The sequence below is a fragment of the Antennarius striatus genome, chromosome 5, assembly GCF_040054535.1.
Source record: "Antennarius striatus isolate MH-2024 chromosome 5, ASM4005453v1, whole genome shotgun sequence".
NCBI lineage: Eukaryota > Metazoa > Chordata > Actinopteri > Lophiiformes > Antennariidae > Antennarius > Antennarius striatus.
Genome location: NC_090780.1, coordinates 25,057,184 through 25,081,322, shown reverse-complemented (window position 1 = coordinate 25,081,322; position 24,139 = coordinate 25,057,184). Strand labels below are relative to the sequence as shown.

Here is a 24,139-nt window from a genome sequence, read left to right as displayed (position 1 = left end):
TTTGGGTTTATTTACAAAAATAAACTTTGTAGACAAGAAAGGACAATTTCTGTGAAATTTGCAAGATATTCTCTTGTGAAAATTCACGTTTCTTTATAATGGTGATGTGTTTGAATTATTGCAATGCTGGGGTCACTGAGCTCTAGTGGCACTGCTCCATTTTGTTGAGTAAGACTCGATGACATCACCAAACCCTGACTGTGAAAGAATAATTTTAAAATATTGTTGATGTTTCATATTTATTTCAAAATTGAAGACATTGAAGTTCAAAAATTCATACAAAAAAATTGAGCCAAGGGGCCTGAAGATGCAGACCTATGTCTGGGTAGATCCTAGACCACAGCCAGGAAACTGTGGAGGAGGCCTGCAGCAGTTCTGACGTAAAACTTGTTGGTCTGACCCGAGTTTGGAGTAGCCTGAGCCGGAGTCCAATCCTGGAATTCAGGCCGGAGTATTAAGGTCTGAGCTCTGGTCGGGCCTTAATACCCGATTTTAAGCCCGAGCCCGAGTTCAAGCCAGAAATTCAATTATGTTTGAGTTGGGTCGAGCTTTAATACCCACGAGCTCGGGTCGGGCTGGATTTTTTAGGCCTTATCTTACCTCTAGTTTGGAGGCCAACAACTAACAGAACCATAGTCACCCTTCACTCGGTTCCTCAGAAGATTAATTTTTTTACTCAGGATGGCTGATTTTAGAGACTCTTGGGGAACCAATGACCAGACGTGTTTGGGCTAAAACCATGTAAAGCTTTTGTCAAACTTTAAACAGGTCAGAAGCCTGGCATGCTGGCATGGTGGGTGTGGATTAAAATAAATCAGGCAGTCGGATCCATGTCAGGTTGAACATAAAGATTATGTAAAGTAACCCTGATTCCTTGACCCTATGCCAAACTCTAATCCGTACAATTACACTATGTTGGGGAGGAATGGAGAACAACAGGTTGCGGTGGTTTCTTGATAAAAAGGATCTACGATGAATTTATTTCATTATCTTCCATGTGACACAGATATAAATATCAGCTTTTAGGAGAGATTGCTTCAAATGATGACTCAAGAGACTTGAGACAAGAGAATACCAACTGCAGGCCAGAAAGCAAGGGGAAACCTTCAGGCACAGAAAGTGAAGACCAGCTGGACTAAAAAGCCTCAGGCTAATCAGCCTGATGAGGCACATGTGTGGAGATGCAGCACAGGTGTGGAGACAAGGCTCTGCCCACAGGCTCGGACCTGCCTCCTGCCTCACCCCAACAGGGCAAGACAAAGAGAATCATAACAAACAAGGAGAAACTGTCAATTTGCCACTTTCTACATTCCAAACCTCATTTTTGATCATGAGCTCTGGGCAATAAAGGAACGAATATGATCACCTGTAAAAGTGTCTGAAATGAGTTTTCTCTACAAGATGGCGATGCACAACTTTAGAGGTAGTTAGAGATAGACATCTGGAAGAGGATGAAGGTAGAGCTGCTTCTCCTCTACATCAAGCGGAGTCAGGTTAGGTAATGTAACAGAATAAAAGATATCACTATAGGACAAATAACAGGTTCAGACAACAGCCCTAATTTTGGGGTTGAAAACCCCTTTAATTACCGGAGGTTCAATCATTCACTGCTAGTGGACACTACAAGAAATACAATATGCTTCATCTTATTATTTTTCCCTTCATGATAATGGGGCTGTCTCTTCCTAAACATTATAGGATGCGGGAAAGGCCACAATAAGGGGAAACATCATCTCCATAGGATCCAGGCTAAAGAAATAAAGGCTAGCAATAAAGCTAGAATTAGAAAAATATATAGAAAATAGAGAAAGAATACAAACAAGGGAAGGTTTTTTTAAATGTTAAAGGAAGTTAGATTAAAACTGAATGACACGCTAACATATAAAGCAGAAGGTGCTCTTAGGTTCATAAACAGAAATATTATGATATGGGAAATAAAGCTAGTAGACTTTTAGCATTCCAGTTGTGGAAAACCCAGTCCAGCCGTGTAATCCCTAGAATTATACACCCAAAGACTAATCAGATTGAGACACACCCAACAAAAATATCACGTGCTTTTGCAAAATATTATGAACACCCATACAAATGTCAGGAAGTGGAATCTAAAAAAGATAACATACAGGACTTTTTGAAACCTCTTAATATGATCAAATTAGCATCTGAAGAAATAAATGAACCAATTACATAAAATGAATTTAAAGCAACTATGATTGGATTAACAGGAGAATATTATAAAGTTTTTTGTGAATAACCTCTTCCCAATATTGAGTAAAGTATATAATTACATATCGGATTCAGGAGACACCCCCAAATTGTGGCCTGAAACCATTATAACAGTTACACATAAAAAGGGGAAAGATGCCTTACAATGTAATAGCTAACACCCCATAAGACTTTCATGCATAAATTACAAAATACTAACTTATATTTTGGCGACCAGAATGCAAAAAAATTATTAAAAAATTGATTAAACCAGATCAAACAGGTTTTATTTTAGGCTGCCATGGAATAAATAATGTTAGGGATGCTTTAAAATTGCATTCCACAACAACAAAAGATAAACAGCCCTCAATGCTTTTCAGCTTGGATGCTAAAAAGGCCTTTGATAAAGGCAACAAACACTGTTGGAAATGGGTTTTGGAGAAAAAATTTACCAATTGGTAATCACTGTTGTGATTGTTTTGAGGTAGACAGGCGTGAGACACGGAGATTCATTATCTCCCATCCTGTTTGCTCTCAGTATAGAGCCCTTAGCAGAGGCCATAGGGCAAAAAGCAGAAGTACAAGGCCTAACAGATGAAAAAGGGTCACCTCACAAAATTGCCCTTTTTGCTGCTGGTCCAAACAAGGATTTAGATATTTAGATATCACACTTCTTCCCACACAATCAGATAATGCTAATTATGACAAATTGATAACACAAATAAAAAATGACTCGACACGCTGGGGGATTCATCCTCTCTATCTCAATTCAGGAGGCAATAAAAATTAATTTGCTCCCCCAACTTATTTTTATATTCCAGTCTCTTCCGGTAAGTGTTCCAATCTACATCTTTAATATATTAAACAAAATAATTTCCAAGTTTATTTGGCAGAATAAAAAGCCAAGGATAAGAATTAAAACTTTTCTTTTGGGAAAATAAAGAGGAGGCCTCAACTAACTGCAGTAGTCCCATGGGTCACAAAGGATGGGGAAACGGTGGGGATGAAAGTAGAACAGAATACAAATAAGGATACAGCTTTGGCAATATTGCCTTAATATTAAATCTATCAATAAATATGAGATGATAACTATGAACTGGAAGGATGCGAAACCACCGACAGTAACTCAGTGGAGCTAAAGACTAAAACAAGTCTACACGGTGGAACAGATGACTGCAAGACTGCAAATGACGATGGACATATTTAATCGGAGATGAAACTGTGTTAAAAAATATCCAGGTGTTAATTAAATGATAACAGATGTAAAACAAAAAACCTGTTATATATCTGACCTCGCCCTGGAGAAGAAAAAAATGAAAAGTCGGTTCATAGACTAATGTGTGGGAATATTTTGAACGTCTGTCTGTTCATCGTTCAATACCTGAGGGCTCGGGTTGGGTCGGGCTGGATTTTTTTTGGACTTGGGCTCGGGCTTAAGATCTTGCCTCTAGACTCAGCCTCAAAATGTCAATACTGTATTTACTTTCGGGTCGGGCTTAGCTTTTGCTAACTTTTTTAATAAATTTATATTTATATATTATGTATCTCAAACGATCTGTGGATATTAAACTAAGGAATACCTTTATAAAATGAATAATTTAGGTAAAACAGAGAAGGCGCTGTATGGTAATTGCTGTTCAATTACTAAACAAGAGTGGAGGTAAGATCTTAAGCCCGAACCTGAGTCCAAGCCTGACTTTGGGCCGGGTTGGGCTCAAAATGTCAATGATAATGTTCAAGTCGGGCTTTAATACCCATAGGCTTGGGTCAGGCTGGATTTTTTAGGCCCGATCTTACCTCTTCTTAGTAAATATAAAAATCTTAGTAAAATTTGACCCACTCAGTGTTGGTACTGAGAGATCCCAGTGTCAGCTGCCTGATAGTCTTTTTCTTTATGGTTCATTGACAACATCACATGAAGTGATGTCACTGAATGACTGATGATGAACTCCTGGGGACACAGACTGTCCTCTGATTGGTCATGTGCTCAGCACAGGGGTATAAAGAGACGTCCCCTACCCTGATGTGGAACACTGTAGTCAGGTGAGTACCGCCTCCTGTCATACCTGCGCAGACTTCACGCTACACGAGCTTCTGTTTGTCATACGTGTTCCTCACCTGTGTCCCAACGATGGCTGGACGTCTCTAAGCTGGAGAATGTTTTCTGTTCCTTTGTAGGAATGCAGTTCTCCGTCTCCACATTGTTGGGGTTCAAACGACTTTAAGGTAAAGGTACATTAGTGTCTTAATTCACATTAATCTCCAGTTCAGTTTCACATGTCTACTCGCCAATGAAATGTGTCCTTTACCTTTCAGACCTGTGCTCTGATCGTCCGTCTGAGGTGAGTTCTTTTTTAGTTGCGAGGAAATGTTTTGTCTTTATTTTGATGAATGTTATTTTTCACACATTATTTTTTAAAATTGTTGTATATTTAACAAAAAATCAACTGCCTTTAGTACATATACATTAATTAATTCATTGTTTATTTAATCACATCTCACTGCTGTCATTTTTAAATTACTATAATATACAGTTTTGATTTGTGTTCAGAGTGATATTCATATCTTTTATGACCAATATCTGTATTTTCTTGTGCCTTAGGCTGCAGACATGAACACCACCGCCATTCCCAAATTCCCTGGTCGATTTCCAGAACCTTTGTCCAAAGCTTTCACCAAGAATCTTGTGGTTCTACTTCTTGGAGTCTCAATCACCTGCATCAATGCAAGATTCATTCAGGTCTTAAGCAAACACCAGGTCTGATTATTCTTTAGTGTTGTGTTGCCTAAAATACTGAATATGTGGATGACTCAATGCTGAAACAAAATGGTGCGAGATGAAAGTATCTAACTTTAACCCACAATATTTGAACATGAACAACATCCCATTTTGGGATCATAAAGTGTATATATATATATATATATATATATATATATATATATATATATATATATATATATATATATATCTGAGCTGACAATGGCTCCATATTTCCAAGTTGTTAACATGAAACAGCCTTCAGTTGTCTTCTGAAAAGAAAGACTCTTCTCGGTTCTTTGTATCCACAGATCTTCTACTTGAATCCACGATATATACTCTTCATCCACCTCGTTGTTAACGACATGATCCAAGTGATGCTGAGCCTTATCCTCTTCGTGATGAGCGCCAACCTCCACAAAATCAGTTTCTCCATCTGCTGCATCATCATCCTGATCACTCTCTTTGCCACAGAGAACACTCCTCTGAATGTGGCGTGCATGGCGATAGAGTGCTACATCGCCGTCTGCTTACCTCTACGCCACAGCAGGATCTGCACCATCATGAAAACCTTGATGCTGATTGGTCTGATATGGGTGACGAGCATGTCTGTGGTTCTTCCTGATCTGTTTGTCACCTTGGTAACGGAGCCTCTGGACTTCTTCCATTCACAGTTTGTTTGTAACAGAGTAAATGCCTTCCCAAACACCATCCTTGACCAAAAGAGGTACATCATTCACTCTGTGTTTCTAGTTATTATTTGGTTCACTATCTTTTACACGTACTTCAGAATTCTGTTCACTGCAAGAGCCGCTAGCAAAGACAGTAAGAAGGCCAGAAACACCATCATCCTCCATGGTTTCCAGGTGTTGTTGTGTATGACCACATATGTTGGGCCACAGTTACTGGTTGTTGTCCAGCGATGGTTCCTGCTCAATTACTTTGACTCAATGTTTGCTTACTATATTATTGTGCACGTCCTGCCGCGATCCATCACTCCAATCATCTACGGCGTACGAGATGAGACCTTCAGGAAGTACCTGAGGAGGAACATAATGTGTGAATGTAGCTTTACGAAAATTACCCGCTAAATATTTCCCACACAAGAAAGTTAAACTCTAATTTGTTACGTGTTTTGTCAGACCTGAATACCCTCCGCAAAACAATTTCGGTCCTTGTAATGATGTGATCAAGTTTAATCAACCTGTTTTCTATTTAATTCTTTGTTTCATACAGTAATACATTTTCGCTGTCTACTTTTGTTTCCTCAAAATGTTGTATTGTATTGTGCTTGTCATAAAGGGTCAAATAAAAATAATCATTTTTATCGATTAATGATCATGAACCTGCCTGGACATTATTTAAAAAATGTGTTTCATAAAAACAGAAGCCATCAGTATTTGAACACTAACATGTTTGACTTTTTGTTCAAGTGGAATTTTCTCCATGAAACATCTTATATTGAATTCAAGGTCACTTTCGGTATGAAAAAGATATATATATAAAAAAGAGTCCATGTATATGTTCTATGGCAATAGTAGACAACCTTTATCACAGAAAAAAACATTTGAACTCAGTTTCCACGGAAAAGAAAACACTGGGAGATGTCATTTTTGAATTATCCACGTAGCAAACAAAAGCAAAAAAATGCCATCATTACAATCTTACCAGATGATTTTTGGGCAGAATAAAAGTCATTAGCTTCTGGTGCTATCATGACATCAAGGATCTAGGATGAATGTTTTTCACTGTCTTTCCTGTGACACAAGCGTAATGGGGCAGATTTTGGAATGGGCTACTTCAGAGGAGATATTAGGTTGAGGTTCAAGTGCTGCCGGGAACATTTCTATTATATAATGGAAATGACCAAAAAACACCCAGCACAACTTTTAGTTCTTGTCTGTTACATAATTTTCTGAACACAAAAGTACAAAGCAAACACAACACGCAGATAACTGTAACTGATCATGTGAGGCTGAGTCAGGCTACTGGTGAGCTCTTTCTTCAACGACAGTCAAAGCCAAACACTATAAAGATCACGGTAAATGATCGTTCGAGGCCCTTTCCCAGAGGTTTGTTGCAGTGTCCGCTGAGAGCCCAGTGCTGCATCCTCACCAACTTTATAAACTGCTGAACTCCTTCAGTAATTCTTGTTTGGACTACAATTTGTCTCATCATTGAAGATACACTTCTCAACCAAACTTGGAGAACCGAGAAGGGCTTTGTTCGGTGTAAAACCCTAATAAACTGGTTTCATGACCCGTGACTCCAGAGAGGTGACGTTCTCCATGGGAACCAGGCGGTATCTGACTACACATACAAAGGTAAGCAGAAACTTTTTCTAAAATTCTGCCAGATAGCCTGCCAGGTTTATCATGCGAGTCTTTGCAAATGTTGTTACATATAGGCCCCAGTTCAACAAATAAGCCCCAGTTCAACTGGCTCTAAAAGGTTGAAAATCCCAAGACCGCTCAGCGTCGTAGGCACAAAAAGATCTGGAAGGATCTTATTCCTGAAGGATCAGGGGGGACTATAAACAGAGAAGTGAGAAAGTGAAATAAGAGTGTAAAAGAGAAATAGTGTGACCACAACGTCAGGTCAAAAGCAGCATTTTGGGTTCAAAATCCTGTATGTGACACAATATAGATCTGTCTACAGCAAATATTTCAAAAATTGGGATTTGCGATCTCGCTGTGACAAAGTTTCAGCCTCTCGCGTAGTAAATTCAATCAACCAGAGAACAATTCAAAGTCTAAAAAGGCGATAAAGACTTAGATGCCCCAAGGCTTAAGTGCTGTTTCATTCCACTGAAACAGCACTTACCAAAGTTGTGAATGATCTCCTATTAAATCTGGACTCTGATACCACTTCTGTTCTCCTTCTTTTGGATCTTAGTGCAGCATTTGATACTATAGATCACTGTATACTCCTTGACCGACTGGAGAGACAGTTTGGTGTCTGTGAGTTAGCTCTGGCTTGGTTAAAATCTTATCTATCTGATAGGACACAATGTGTCTCCTACAATAATAAAACTTCTGCCTTCTCCGACGTCAAATATGGCGTACCTCAGGGGTCTGTCCTTGGTCCTCTACTATTCTCCCTGTATGTTGCACCTCTTGGTCAAATTATACGCAGCTTTGGAATAGGTTTCCACTGTTATGCGGATGACACACAACTTTATATGCCTATAAAAGCAGATGATCGATCTGAATTGAGTAAACTAGAGGCCTGTCTTTCTGCTGTGAATAGTTGGATGTCCAGTAATTTCCTGCTCCTAAACCCAGACAAAACTGAAATGTTAATCATTGGCCCTGCACGACATAGAAACCAATTTCAAAACCTAACAATATCTGTAGATAACTGTCTTATAACCCATAGTTCAACAGTCAAGAACCTAGGAGTAACGTTAGATTCGACTCTTGCCTTTGACAAGCATAGTAAAGAGGTGACAAAGATCGCCTTCTTTCATCTACGTAATATTTCCAAAATTAGGTCCTCTTTAGCCATGGCTGATGCAGAAATTTTGATTCATGCCTTTGTGTCCTCTAGACTTGACTATTGTAATGTTCTGTTATCAGGGTTGCCTCGGTCTAGAACTAGGGGCCTTCAGATGGTTCAGAACACAGCAGCAAGAATATTAACTGAAACTAGAAAATTTGACCATATCACCCCAGTTTTGGCTGCATTACACTGGCTCCTGATTCATGTTAGATCCGATTTTAAGGTACTCTTACTAACATACAAAAGCCTTAATGGGCTTGCACCAACCTATCTGTCTGATCTTGTTAAACCTTATACGCCGACTAGGGCTCTCCGCTCTCAGAATACTGGTCTCTTGTGTGTTCCTAGATTTAAAAAGAAGTCAGCTGGCCAGAGGGCCTTCTCCTATCGTGCCCCTTTCTTGTGGAATAACCTCCCTATAAACATTAGACAGTCTGAATCTGTAAATGTCTTTAAATCTAGACTCAAAACATATCTGTTCGACCTAACATATAAGTAATATCGGGGATGGCGGTCTCAATGTTTAGGTTTAGCCTAGTCCTGCCGACGAGTCATAGGATTTCTTAGTTAGGCCCCTGCCTCCCATTAATTCTCTGCTATTCTGGTCCCTCTAGCACCACTCTCGCCCCTGCTATCTCTGCTATCTCTGTCTCTCTTCCTTCTTCTGCTGTTCTCTCTCACAGGCCTTTGTGTGGTGGATCATCGGCAATCGGCTACCTCTGTCTGCTTCCATGGCTGGCGATAGCACAAGCTGTACAGTGGTCCTGTTTCACCATCCACTAGGGGAGTGCTGGTTCTGCCTCATTTGGTTCTGCTGTGGTTTTGGGGTTTTGCCAGAGTAACCTTGACTTTAACTGTTTTGAGCTGAATGACTTAGGCACTGTCTGGTCTGTCCTCAGAGTGGTGGATCCTCGGCAATCGGTGACCTCTGTGTGCTTCATCGGCTGGTGGTGACTCGCTCTACTGGATGGATCGGCATGCCTTTGTTATACATTTATTGTTACTGTTATTGTTACTGTTATTATTATTGTGTTGTTAATCTGTACATGCGGTATCTATTGCTTCGTCTGTCCACTCCTGGAAGAGGGGTCCCTCCTCTGCAGTCTTCCTGAGGTTTCTCCCATCCATTTTTTCCCCTGTTAAAAGGGTTTTTGGGGGGAGTTGTTCCTTATCCGATGCGAGGGTCGCACTGCTTGCAGTGCACAAAGGTCAGAGGGATATCGTCCATGTGCAGATTGTAAAGCCCTTTGAGACATTGTTTGTGAATCTGGGCTATATAAAAATAAATAAACTTGAAACTTGAAGGCTCCAAGACAATAAAATTAGGCCACGTCACTTAAAAGGTGTTCCAAGCTTTGGCTTTGGAGGCTCAATATGCACACTGGGATACTGCATCGGTATTTGGAGACGATGGTAATCATAAATAAACCTGATATTTTGAACAGCACTGTTCTGGTGGGGTAATAGGGTCCAAAGACTTCTTCAAGGTATGACCAGACATGAATGTGGTTTATGATGTAAGGTTCGACTGGGATAAGGAATTTCAGTATATATTAAGATCTTATAGTGAGTCAGAACAGGGATCTGAAAAAGGGGGGAAATATGATCTCTTATCAGCTAAACTGACCAAAGTCTGCTGGAACAACTACAGAGTTCAGGATTTATTGTGAGACCCTGAAAATAAGGAACAATGATCGACGGTAGAACAAATGCATGGGCCTGTTTTGCAACTGTTGACACAGAGTGAGACTGATTTCTGTATTGTTAAGTAGGTGAAAAAGGTCGTCCTTGAATCTAATCTAAGACCATTTAATGGAGAAAATGTCAGAGTGAGAAAAGTCAGTGTGAACAGAAAGTCAAAGACTTAAGTGTTGAAATACTGATGGTTTCTGTCTTTATTTCAGATAAACACATTTTATTAACAAACCATGTCCAATCAAGTCATCAGCAGTAACGGTGATAATATACTTTTTATTTTTAATGGACTTGTGCCGTTGCAAACAAAGATAAAATACAATAGCATTTTATGTTAACTACCACGCACAAAGAAAATGTACTTGTGAATAAAGCAATGAATTAAATAAAATAAAAATATATATTCAAATTGATCACATCATCAAAATACATGAAAATGTTGTGTGAAGGTTATTAAGGTCTGCGGAAACACATGACAGATGACACTTTACACTTAACCCTCTTGAAAGGGAATGTTCAGCGGATGCTTTTTGTCGAGCTGTAGTTACACAACAAGTTCTTCTTCAGGTACTTCCTGAAGGTCTCATCTCGTATACCATATACCATTGGACTAATGCATCGTGGCAGGATGTGCACGATAACATAGAAAGCAAACAGTATCTCGACATAATTAAGCAGGAACCATCGCCGGAGAGTATCTACTAACTGTGGCCTTACATATTTGGCCATACACAACAAGACCTGGAAACCATGGAGGATGATGGTGTTTCTGGCCTTCTTACTGTCTTTGCTAGCGGCTCTTGCAGTGAACAGAATTCTGAAGTACGTGTAGAAGATAGTGAACCAAATAATGACTAGAAACATAGAGTGAATGATGTCCCTCTTTTTGGTGAGGACAAGGTTTGGGAAGACAGTTTGTCTGTTGCAAGCAAACCGAGAATGGAAGATGTCCAGAGGCTGCGTTGCCAAGGTAACAAACAGATCAGGAAGAACCACAGACATGCTCGTCACCCATATCAGACCAATCAGCATCAAGGTTTTCTTGATGGTGCAGATCTTGCTGTGGCGTAGAGGTAAGCAGACGGCGATGTAGCACTCTATCGCCATGCACGCCACATTCAGAGGAGTGTTCTCTGTGGCAAAGAGAGTGATCAGGATGATGATACAGCAGATGGAGAAACTGATTTTGTAGAGGGTGTAGCTGATGATGAAGAGGATGACACTCAGCATTACTTGGATCATGTCATTAAGAACCAGGTGGATGAAGAGTATATATCGTGGATTCAGGTAGAAGATCTGTTGATCCAAAAAACAGAAAAGAGTTTACATGCAGTTTATGAGATTTATTCTTTTCATGCTAACAATGTCAACTTCCTAACTTGCCACCCACGACTATCATGTGGGGTTAAATCACAAAGACTGGCCATGTGGAGCTAAAGGTAACTCATGATTGAAAAATTTGGACTTATGGATCTAACATTAACTGATTTCAGCTAATAACAGGTTGAAATAGCATTAATTGTCGTAAGGTACTTTCAGGTGTCTATCTCTAAGATAGCTATGTTGTTTCAACATTCTGACCTACAGTTAGCTCATGTCAGCTAGCAACATGTTGTCTCAACATTCCGAGCTGATGTTAGCTCATCATCCAGATGTTCATTATTTGTAGCAACACAACAACAAAGAAGAATCAGACCTGGTGTTTGCTGAAGACATGAATGAAGCTAGCATTGATGCAGGTGATTGAGACTCCAAGAAGAAAAACCAGAAGATTCTTGGGCAAAGCTTTGGAAAAAGGTTCTGGAGACTGACCAGGAAAGTTGGGAATGTCAGTTGAGTTCATGTCTGCAGCTTAAAGCACAAGAAAATACAGACATTGGTAACCACCAGTGATGTGCGTTGAGGTTCATAGCGGTGAGGCCAGACAGAGTGACGTATTGGCCATTAAATTTGCAGCCTGACATTAAAAACTAGAGGATATTAAGCTCCGACGTTCTTCTTTTCCTTTCAGCTTTTCCTTCAGGGGTCTCCACAGCCAATCAGTGTCCTCCATCTACTCCTGTCTTCTGCATCCTCTTCTCTCACACCAACTACCTTCATGTCCTCTTTCACTACATCCATAAACCTCCTCTTTGGTCTTCCTCTAGGCTTCCTGCCTGGCAGTTCAAAACTCAGCATCCTTCTACCAATATATTCACTATCTCTCCTCTGGACATGTCCAAACCATCTCAGTCTGGCCTCTCTGACTTTATCTCCAGAACCTCTAACATGTGCTGTCCCTCTGATGTACTCATTCCTGATCCTATCCTTCCTGGTCACTCCCAGAGAGAACCTCAGCATCTTCATCTCTGCTACCTCCAGCTCTGTCTCCTGTCTTTTCCTCAGTGACACTGTCTCTAGACCAAACAACATCGCTGGTCTCACCACAGTTTTGTACACCTTTCCTTTCATTTTTGCTGAAACTCTTCTATCACACATCACACCTGACACTTTCCTCCACCCGTTCCATCCTGCCTGGACACGCTTCTTCACCTCTTTTCCAGACTCTCCATTGCTCTGGACTGTTGACCCTAAGTACTTAAAATCCTCCACCTTCTTGATCTCTTCTCCCTGTAGCCTCACTCTTCCACTTGGGTCCCTCTCATTCACACACATGTACTCTGTCTTACTGCGGCTAACCTTCATTCCTCTCCTTTCCAGGACAAACCTCCACCTCTCTAGCTTCTCCTCCACCTGTTCCCTGCTCTCACTGCAGATCACAATGTCATCTGCAAACATCATAGTCCATGGAGATTCCTGTCTAACCTCATCTGTCAGCCTGTCCATCACCATAGCAACAAGAAGGGGCTCAGAGCTGATCCCTGATGTAGTCCCACCTCCACCTTGAACTCCTCTGTCACACCTACATCACACCTCACCACTGTCTTACAGTCCTCATACATGTCCTGCACCGCTCTAACATACTTCTCTGCCACTCCAGACTTCCTCATACAATACCACAGTTCCTCTCTGGACACACCTATCAGAGAGGAAGTTCCGACGTTGGTCTTGTTTTATTAATTCAATCTTGTTTTGATTGATTGGTTGTCCAATCTGAGGTGGGGCTCAAATATTGGTGCTTCACCGTGTGTCCTAAATGATCTTTAACTAGTCAGTCAGGCTGCTAATATTGTAACGGGTCAGAGGTAGGACCCACGTACAGCACAGACTGAGACCAGAGCAGTAATAGTCCAACAGTTTATTCTGGGGTTCGCACAGAATGGCAGCAATATTCCAGACAAACAGTCTCCGTAACCAGGAATCCCAGGTGACAGGTATCAGACAAGGAACGAGCAGGCAGAGTAGTCAACGACAGAAGGCTGGTCAGTTTACCGGGGCAGAGACGAGGAAGACGGGTCGAAGACAGGCAGGGTCGTAACCGAGGAGGCAGTCCGGAGATTAACACGAGAGAGCTATGCATGACACAAAGACAATCTGGCAGAGACTCAGAGGAATGGGAGGGTATATGTACTGAGCAGGCAGGTGCTAATCAGGTGAGGAAACACAGGTGAAGGCAGTTGCACTGATGAGTTTGGAGTGGAAGGCAGGTAGAGCTGGGCGGATGAGGGGAAAACCAGGAGCGGATTGTGACAGGACCCCCCCCTTCAAGGGACGGCTCCAGACGTCCCAGACTGAGCGGGGAGGGAGGGGGGAGGCCGGAGGGGGGCTAAAACTCCTCCGAGACAGCGGAGGCCACATCGTCGTCTGCAGAAACGGAAGACGAGCCGGAGGAAGCGTCCACATCCGAGCCACCATGTTCCGGCGGGTCGGCAGGCCCATCAGCAGCAGGTCCCCCAGGGGACGGGATGAAGGATGGAGCAGGCTGGTCCGGATGCAGGCGGTGAAAGTCTGCGATGAGCCGAGGATCCACGATGAACCGGGCCGGAATCCAGGAACGATCCACCGGACCGTAACCTTCCCAGTCCACCAGATACTGCATACCACGTCCACGGCGGCGAGAGCGCAAGAGGCGCTTGACAGCATACACAGGACCACCATCGACAAGCTGAGGAGGAGGAGGGGGTGGTGTAGGGGGAACAAGAGGACTCACCCGGACAGGCTTGATTTTGGAGACGTGGAAAGTTGGGTGGATCCTCATGGACCCTGGAAGCTGCAGGCGGACCGCTTCCGGGTTAATGATGCGAGTGATGGGGAAGGGCCCCACAAACCTGGGAGCCAGCTTGCGACTCTCCACCTTGAGGGGCAGGTCACGGGTGGAGAGCCAGACCCTCTGGCCGACCTGGTAGGCGGGAGCAGGCTTGCGGCGCTTGTTGGCGGCGGCAGCGTAGCGGTCAGCAGACTTCAGGAGGGCGGTGCGTGCTCGTTCCCAGGTGCGCCGGCAACGACGGACAAAGGCTTGAGCCGACGGGCAGGCAGCCTCCCTCTCTTGGTGAGCAAAGAGTGGCGGCCGATACCCATAGGCACACTGGAAGGGGGAAAGGCCCGTGGAGGAGCAGGTGAGGGTGTTGTGGGCATATTCCACCCAGATGAGTTGCTCCGACCAGGAAGCAGGATTGTCAGCCGTGAGACAGCGAAGCGTGGTTTCCAGGTCCTGGTTAGCTCTCTCAGTCTGCCCGTTGGACTGGGGGTGAAAACCAGAGGTGAGGCTGACCGAGGACCCCAGCAGACTGCAAAACTCCTTCCAGAAGATGGACGTGAACTGGGGGCCCCGGTCAGAGACGATGTCGGTGGGCAGACCATGGAGCCGAAAGATGTGTTGGAGGACCAGACTGGCAGTCACTTTGGCAGAAGGAAGCTTGGGAAGGGGAATGAAGTGTGCCATTTTGCTGAACCGGTCTACCACTGTGAGGATGGCAGTGTGACCCCTGGAGGGGGGTAGACCGGTAACAAAGTCCAGGGAAATGTGTGACCAAGGGCGATGAGGGACAGGCAGGGGGTGCAGGAGGCCGGCTGGTGGGTGACGAGGAGTCTTATTCTGGTTACAAACAGGACACGCGTTGACGTAGCCACGGACATCCTCCTCCAGCGAAGGCCACCAAAAGCGCTGCTGCAGGACATCACAAGTGCGCTGAATGCCTGGATGACAGGTGAGCCGGGAGGCGTGCCCCCACTGGAGCACATCGGAACGGAGCCTAGCCGGAACAAACAGGCGGTCAGGAGGACAGGAACTAGGACCGGGCTGATCCTCAGCGGCTGCTCGCACCCTCTCCTCGATCTCCCAGGTGACGCAAGCGACGAGGCAGGAGGCTGGAATAATGGTGGAGGGTTCAGGTCTTTCATCCGGGCTCTCAGGAAATCGGCGGGACAGTGCATCTGGCTTGGTATTACGGGAGCCTGGCCGATAGGACAGCGTGAAATTAAATCTGTCAAAGAACAGTGACCAGCGGGCTTGCCTTGAGTTCAGTCTCTTGGCCGAGCGAATATATTCCAGGTTGCGGTGATCAGTCCACACAATGAATGGCACATTGGCCCCCTCTAGCCAATGGCGCCACTCCTCCAAGGCTGCCTTTACCGCCAGAAGCTCCCTGTTACCAATGTCATAATTCCTCTCTGTGGGAGTGAGACGGCGAGAGAAAAAGGCGCAGGGATGGAGCTTCTGGTCTTTGGCGGCGCGCTGGGACAGGATCGCCCCCACCCCCACGCTGGATGCATCCACCTCCACAGTGAACTGGCGCTCTGGATCGGGAATCTGGAGGATGGGGGCAGTGGAGAAACGAGTCTTGAGGGTGTCGAAGGCTCCTTGAGCTGCATCGGTCCAACGGAAGGAGGTCTTGGATGAGGTGAGGGCCGAGAGGGGAGATGCAATGGAGCTGAAACCTCTGATGAAGCGCCGGTAGAAATTGGCAAAACCCAAGAAACGTTGCAGTTGCTTGCGTGTCTCCGGGACCGGCCAGGAGGTTACAGCCGAAACCTTAGCAGGGTCCATCCTTATGCAGTCTTTGGCAATAATGTACCCCAGGAAGGAGACTGAGGGTACATGGAACTCACACTTCTCCGCCTTGACGAAGAGGGCGTTGTCCAGGAGGCGGCGGAGGACGGATCTGACGTGGACGACGTGCTCCTCCTGGCTGCGGGAAAAGATCAGGATGTCATCCAGATACACAAAGACGTACTTATTCAACATGTCTCGGAGCACATCGTTCACCAGGGCTTGGAAAACTGCAGGGGCATTTGTCAAACCGAAGGGCATCACACGATACTCGTAATGCCCTGTCGGGGTGTTGAAGGCAGTCATCCACTCATCTCCCTCCCGGATGCGAACCAGATGATACGCATTCCTCAGATCGAGTTTTGAGAACACCGTCGCCCCCTGGAGCAGTTCAAAAGCCGTGGAGAGGAGCGGGAGGGGGTAGCGGTTCTTAACCGTGATATCATTAAGTCCACGATAGTCTATGCAGGGACGCAGTGTTTTATCCTTCTTTTCTACGAAAAAAAATCCTGCGCCAGCAGGTGAAGAAGAGGGGCGGATGATCCCTGCCGCCAAGGAGTCTTTAATGTATACCTCCATGGCTTTTCTCTCAGGGGCAGAGAGAGAGTACAAGCGTCCCTTGGGAGGTGATGTGCCCGGTAGTAAGTCAATCGCACAGTCATAAGGGCGGTGTGGCGGCAGGGAGGTGGCTTTAGCTTTGTTAAATACCTCTTTTAGGCAGTGGTACACAGCTGGAACCCCAGTGAGGTCAGGAGCAGGAGTAGAAGCAGGAGCAGAAGAAGCTGACGACGCCTCGAGACAGGTCCGCTGGCAGGTCGCGCCCCACTCCCGAACGGAGCAGGTTGTCCAGTCGATGTTAGGATTGTGCAGGCGGAGCCAGGGGTACCCCAGAATGACGGGCTGGTTAGGTGTGGACAGAAGCAGAAACTGGATGCTCTCACCGTGCCCCCCTGGCAGGAGCATGCGCACCGGGTTGGTTTGAGACGTTACCCTCCCCAGCACATGTCCGTCCAGGGCTCTGGCTGCAATGGGCGACGGCAGCGGCTCCGGGCGTAGTCCCAGCTGAAGAGCGAGGTTCTCGTCCATGATGCTCCCATCAGCCCCAGAATCCAGGAGGGCGGCGATGGAGTGGGAACCAGAAGGCAGCAGGAACTTGGCGGTGATGCTTGGCCTTTCAGAGGAGGCGGGATCAGCGATGGAGCTCACCAGTATGCCTCCGTTCACTGGTGAGCTCTGGCTTTTACTGGGCACCGGCTGACGAAGTGTCCTGGCTGACCGCAGTACATACAGAGGTTCAAGCGCTGTCTTCTCTCCCTCTCCTCAGGTGAGAGGCGGGTGCGGCCAAGCTGCATCGGCTCCGGATCCCCCTCACACACAGGGGTGACTGAGGCAGACAGGAGAGAGGTCGGCGCCGCTGTAGGCTTGGAGCGAGGAGGACTGCGGGGACGGGCAGGGCGTGGCTGGAGCTCAGAGCGTCTTTCTCTCCGGCGTGCCTGGATGCGCAGATCAATGCGGGTGGCGAGTTCAATGAGGCGCTCCAGTGTTGACGGCAGCTCATAAGCGACCAGCTCGTCCTTGATGTATCCAGCCAGGCCCCGCAAAAAAACATCACGGAGGGCGACCGGGTTCCAGTCACACAGAGGGGCCGTAGTACGAAAGTCTATAGCGTAATCCGTGACTGAACGGCTGCCCTGGACCAGATCCAGCAGTTCTCGTCCGGCGTCGGCCCCCAGAGGTCCGGTACCAAAAACCTTCCGGAGCTCGTCGGCGAAGGACTGGAAAGAGCGACAGGCGGGAGTCCCTCTCTGCCACTCCGCAGTGCCCCACAGACGTGCCCGCCCGGTGAGGTGATTGACGGTGTAAGCCACCTTAGCCTCCTCCGAGGAGAAGGTGAGCGGCTGGAGGGAGAAAAGGATGGAACAGTTGCAGAGAAAGGCGTTGCAGGTGGCAGGATCGCCGTCATAACGCTCCGGTGCTCCCACGTTAGGCTCCCGGATCGAAGGCGGAACGGCGGCGACACCCGCTGAGGCGGACGGCGGAGCAGCAGCGCCCGCCGAGGCAGGTGACGAGAACGTGGCTCCCGGTGAGACAGACGGTGTTGGCCCCAGGGCCTGGGTGCGGGCGTGGAGACTTGCTACATCACACCGAACTTGTGCCAGAACCTGCTGGTTTTCTGCTGCAGCCGCAACAGAATTCGCAACCAGCTGGTTAAGCATGTCCTCCATCCGGGAGATCCGGTGATCAACCTGTGCTGGATCCATTTATGGCCAGATTGTACTGTAACGGGTCAGAGGTAGGACCCACGTACAGCACAGACTGAGACCAGAGCAGTAATAGTCCAACAGTTTATTCTGGGGTTCGCACAGAATGGCAGCAATATTCCAGACAAACAGTCTCCGTAACCAGGAATCCCAGGTGACAGGTATCAGACAAGGAACGAGCAGGCAGAGTAGTCAACGACAGAAGGCTGGTCAGTTTACCGGGGCAGAGACGAGGAAGACGGGTCGAAGACAGGCAGGGTCGTAACCGAGGAGGCAGTCCGGAGATTAACACGAGAGAGCTATGCATGACACAAAGACAATCTGGCAGAGACTCAGAGGAATGGGAGGGTATATGTACTGAGCAGGCAGGTGCTAATCAGGTGAGGAAACACAGGTGAAGGCAGTTGCACTGATGAGTTTGGAGTGGAAGGCAGGTAGAGCTGGGCGGATGAGGGGAAAACCAGGAGCGGATTGTGACAAATATACTGCCAAATACGACACCCTGTTTGATTCGTAGAACTCACTTTAATGTCGGTGCCTCACCGCCGTGAACCTCACTGTACGTCACTGGTGATAACAGATTGGAATATCACTCTGAACACAAAAGAAAACTGTATATTAAAGTCATTTAAAAAACAACAGTAGTGAGATATAATTAAATTAACAATGACTGAAAGCATAGAGCTATGTACATACATATATATCTGTTCAATTGCATGTATGTAATGACAAAACATTTAGCAGGTACAACAGTAGATATCAATCAGCTTTACAGATATAGATCAGCCAAGGACATTTTCAATCTCTTTATTGCCTTGTGACACTGGATTAGGTTAATTATCTTTCATTTAATTTGAGCTCCATTTTTAAAGGACTGTAGGAGATTAAAAAAGATACCCAGGATAAGAACTCCCTCATATCTAGAGACAATAAAAGACAGGTGATCAGAAAACCCTTGAAGAAAACCAGTTAGTTAGGTAGCCTAAATATTAAAATACTCAGAAGATGACTTTGTCTGTTTAACAGAAAACCTTCTAAGGAAGAGAAACCCTTTAAAATTATGGCCACCTCACCTCAGAATCCAACAGCTGATTAAACTAGGAAAAAGTTTCAGTCAGAAGAACCCAGTGATGATTAAAGCAGATAAACACAGCAGTGGGACAGTAGGGGGGAAGCAATGAGTTCATGTTTCATCATGAAATGTCACAAACACATAAACAGCACTAAAGACATAAATATGTAAGTGTATATGCATTAATGACATTTTATTAATGCTAAATAAGCAATGATTATTTTAAATAAAGCATAAAAATAATGCTCATCAAAATAAAGACAACTTTTTCTCACAGGTAGAGAAGAACTCACCTCAGACGGACGATCAGAGCACAGGTCTGAAAGGTAAAGGACACATTTCATTGGTGAACAGACACATGAAACTGAACAGGAGATTAATGTGAATTAAGACGCTAATCCACCTTTAGATTGAAGTAGTTTGAACTCCAACAATGTAGAGACAGAGAACTGCATTCCTACATTTCAACAAAGGAACAGAAAACATTCTCCAGCTTAGAGACGTCCAGCCATCGTTGGGACACAGGTGAGGAACACGTATGACAAACAGAAGCTCGTGTAGCGTGAAGTCTGTGCAGGTATGACAGGAGGCGGTACTCACCTGACTACAGTGTTCCACATCAGGGTGTGGGGACGTCTTTTAAAGCCCCTGTGCTGAGCACATCACCAATCAGATGACAGTCTGTGTCCCCAGGAGTTCATCATCAGTCATTCAGTGACATCACCCCATGTGATGTCATCGAGATGAGGCAGCTGATAGCGGGACCCGGATCTGTCAGTACCAACACTCTGTGGGTCACATTTTATTAAGATTTTTATATTCAGTAAGAAAACAGTATCAATTTCTGACCTGGTTTTACATTTACAACATCAGCACCCCCTAGTGGTGGTTTCTGCCACGACCAGTTGTTTTCAACTATCTGTATAATTCATTCTCTTTTTAATACAACTCAAAACTTCTTTGAGGTTTTTTTAATTTATTATTCCATTGGCTTCAGAGGCTCAATATGTACACTGGGATACTGCGTTCAGCATTTGGAGGTAGTAGGAATCACAAATAAACCTGACATATGAAACAGCAGTGTTCTGGTGGGGTTATAAGGTAATATTAGTTCTTCAAGGTATGACCAGACATGATCTCGAAGTACGACGTAAGGTTCAGTAAGGAAAAGGAGTTTCACTACATGTTAGGATCTCATAAGGAATCAGTACAGGGATGTGAAAATGGAAAACAAAAATATGATCTTATATTAGTTAAAATTACGGCCAGCAGACGTTTTCCTTCTGTTTCCTGTTGTCGCTCTCTCTCTAACTCAAACTCTCACTGACTCTCCAATATTAAAATGACGAGAGGAAAAGAAAAAACGGAGGAGTATGAAAGCAAAAATGTGAAAGATAATCTAGACCTGATCTTCTCTTCTATGGAAAAGTTGAGGAGTGACCTCAAAGAAGCCTTTCAGAAAAGTATGACGAAAAGTTAAAACTGGTGCTAGACGCCATGGAAGAAATGAATTGTGAATGATGTGATAATCAGAATCTCACTAAAAGGAAGGATGATATTGCTAAAAAAGCTCGACAACTGAAGAAGAATGGGCTGATTGACAACCCCTGGACCAACAACTGCAGGATCTTCATCAGAACAAAGGGGGTTTCTCCAGAGCAGATGAAAATAACGATGATCAGGAGTGAAGAACCGTTGGTGAAATAAGATGGACAACAGTTGTTATTCCTCCAAAGACCAGTACAACAGAATCACTTCAATAGTGGGAGGTCTACACCAGTTTTGGGACACGTCAAGGATCCGTACAACAGTTGAAAAACCATTCAACATCATCAGTGTCAGAAAAATGGATTAATGTTATCATGTCTGAAAAAAAGAAACGAAATAAATTCAGGATTTATGGTGAGACCCTGATAGTAATAACAATAATCAACTCTACAGTAAATGGATTTTTTGCAATTGTTGACACCAAATGAGACTGATTTTTGCAATATTGAGTAGGTGAAAAAAGTTGTCCTTGAATCTGATCTAAGACCATTTAATGGAAAAATTGATTAAACCAGATCAAACAGGCTTTATTTTAGGCTGCCATGGGATAAATAGTGTTAGGGAGGCTTTAAAATTGCATTCCACAGCAACAAAAGATAAACAGCCCTCAATGCTTCTCAGCTTGGATGCTAAAAAGGCCTTTGATAAAGGCAACAAACACTGTTGGAAATGGGTTTTGGAGAAAAAATTTACCAATTGGTAATCACTGTTGTGATTGTTTTGAGGTAGACAGGCGTGAGACACGGAGATTCATTATCTCCCATCCTGTTTGCTCTCAGTATAGAGCCCTTAGCAGAGGCCATAGGGCAAAAAGCAGAAGTACAAGGCCTAACAGATGACAGTATATATATATCTATCTGAGCTGACAATGGCTCCATATTTCCAAGTTGTTAACATGAAACAGCCTTCAGTTGTCTTCTGAAAAGAAAGACTCTTCTCGGTTCTTTGTATCCACAGATCTTCTACTTGAATCCACGATATATACTCTTCATCCACCTCGTTGTTAACGACATGATCCAAGTGATGCTGAGCCTTATCCTCTTCGTGATGAGCGCCAACCTCCACAAAATCAGTTTCTCCATCTGCTGCATCATCATCCTGATCACTCTCTTTGCCACAGAGAACACTCCTCTGAATGTGGCGTGCATGGCGATAGAGTGCTACATCGCCGTATGCTTACCTCTACGCCACAGCAGGATCTGCACCATCATGAAAACCTTGATGCTGATTGGTCTGATATGGGTGACGAGCATGTCTGTGGTTCTTCCTGATCTGTTTGTCACCTTGGTAACGGAGCCTCTGGACTTCTTCCATTCACAGTTTGTTTGTAACAGAGTAAATGCCTTCCCAAACACCATCCTTGACCAAAAGAGGTACATCATTCACTCTGTGTTTCTAGTTATTATTTGGTTCACTATCTTTTACACGCACTTCAGAATTCTGTTCACTGCAAGAGCCGCTAGCAAAGACAGTAAGAAGGCCAGAAACACCATCATCCTCCATGGTTTCCAGGTGTTGTTGTGTATGACCACATATGTTGGGCCACAGTTACTGGTTGTTGTCCAGCGATGGTTCCTGCTCAATTACTTTGACTCAATGTTTGCTTACTATATTATTGTGCACGTCCTGCCTCGATCCATCACTCCAATCATCTACGGCGTACGAGATGAGACCTTCAGGAAGTACCTGAGGAGGAACATAATGTGTGAATGTAGCTTTACGAAAATTACCCGCTAAATATTTCCCATACAAGAAAGTTAAACTCTAATTTGTTACGTGTTTTGTCAGACCTGAATACCCTCCGCAAAACAATTTCGGTCCTTGTAATGATGTGATCAAGTTTAATCAACCTGTTTTCTATTTAATTCTTTGTTTCATACAGTAATACATTTTCGCTGTCTACTTTTGTTTCCTCAAAATGTTGTATTGTATTGTGTTTGTCATAAAGGGTCAAATAAAAATAATCATTTTTATCGATTAATGATCATGAACCTGCCTGGACATTATTTAAAAAATGTGTTTCATAAAAACAGAAGCCATCAGTATTTTAACACTAACATGTTTGACTTTTTGTTCAAGTGGAATTTTCTCCATGAAATATCTTATATTGAATTCAAGGTCACTTTCGGTATGAAACAGATATATATAAAAAAAAGAGTCCATGTATATGTTCTATGGCAATAGTAGACAACCTTTATCAAAGAAAAAAACATTTGAAATCAGTTTCCACGGAAAAGAAAACACTGGGAGATGTCATTTTTGAATTATCCATGTAGCAAACAAAAGCAAAAAAATGCCATCATTACAATCTTACCAGATGATTTTTGGGCAGAATAAAAGTCATTAGCTTCTGGTGGAGGGAGGGAGTTAAGACAGGCTCTGGGTGGTCAGGAGGTGCTTCCAGATGACTGGACAACTACAGCTAATGTGATCAGGGAGACAGGTAGGAGAGTACTTGGTGTGTCATCTGGAAGGAAAGTAGATAAAGAGACTTGGTGGTGGAATGAGGAGGTACAGGAGTGCATACAGAGAAAGAGGTTAGCTAAGAAGAAGTGGGACACTGAGAGGACCGAGGAGAGTAGACAGGAGTACAGGGAGATGCAGTGTAAGGTGAAGGTAGAGGTAGCAAAGGCCAAACAAGAAGCTTATGATGACTTGTATGCTAGGTTGGACAGTAAGGAGGGAGAGACTGATCTATACCGGTTGGCAAGACAGAGAGACAGAGATGGGAAGGACGTGCAGCAGGTTAGGGTGATTAAGGATAGGGATGGAAGTCTATTGACAGGTGCCAGTAGTGTGATGGGAAGATGGAAAGAGTACTTTGAAGAGTTGATGAACGTGGAAAATGAGAGAGAACAAAGACTAGAAGAGGTGACTGTTGTGGACCAGGATGTAGCAAAGATTAGTCAGGATGAAGTGAGGAGGGCATTGAAGAGGATGAAGAGTGGAAAGGCAGTTGGTCCTGATGATATACCTGTAGAGGTATGGAAGTGTCTAGGAGAGGTGGCAGTAGAGTTTCTGACTGGGTTGTTCAACAGGATCTTAGATAGTGAGAAGATGCCTGAGGAATGGAGGAGACGTGTGCTGGTGCCCATTTTTAAGAACAAGGGAGATGTGCAGAGTTGTGGCAACTACAGAGGAATAAAACTGATGAGCCATACAATGAAGTTATG

At 44.4% G+C, this 24,139-nt stretch overlaps 3 protein-coding genes across 3 annotated transcripts; 2 read left to right on the top strand and 1 right to left on the bottom strand.

Annotated features, from left to right (window-relative positions):
- Positions 1 to 1,181: 1,181 nt before the first annotated feature.
- On the top strand, positions 1,182 to 6,051 carry LOC137595636 (odorant receptor 131-2-like). Its single transcript, XM_068315850.1, has 4 exons — positions 1,182 to 1,251; positions 4,519 to 4,544; positions 4,805 to 4,960; positions 5,272 to 6,051. Exons 1-4 carry the CDS (start codon positions 1,182 to 1,184, stop codon positions 6,049 to 6,051), a joined length of 1,032 nt encoding a protein of 343 aa, XP_068171951.1.
- Positions 6,052 to 10,672: 4,621 nt separating this feature from the next.
- On the bottom strand, positions 10,673 to 11,999 carry LOC137595635 (odorant receptor 131-2-like). Its single transcript, XM_068315849.1, has 2 exons — positions 11,853 to 11,999; positions 10,673 to 11,452 (listed from the first exon to the last, which is right to left on the bottom strand). The coding sequence occupies exons 1-2, from the start codon at positions 11,997 to 11,999 to the stop codon at positions 10,673 to 10,675; spliced, it is 927 nt and encodes a 308-aa protein (XP_068171950.1).
- Positions 12,000 to 17,663: 5,664 nt separating this feature from the next.
- LOC137595634 (odorant receptor 131-2-like) lies at positions 17,664 to 22,703 on the top strand. Its single transcript, XM_068315848.1, has 4 exons — positions 17,664 to 17,735; positions 17,786 to 17,944; positions 18,073 to 18,168; positions 21,924 to 22,703. Exons 1-4 carry the CDS (start codon positions 17,664 to 17,666, stop codon positions 22,701 to 22,703), a joined length of 1,107 nt encoding a protein of 368 aa, XP_068171949.1.
- The last annotated feature ends 1,436 nt before the right edge of the window (positions 22,704 to 24,139 follow it).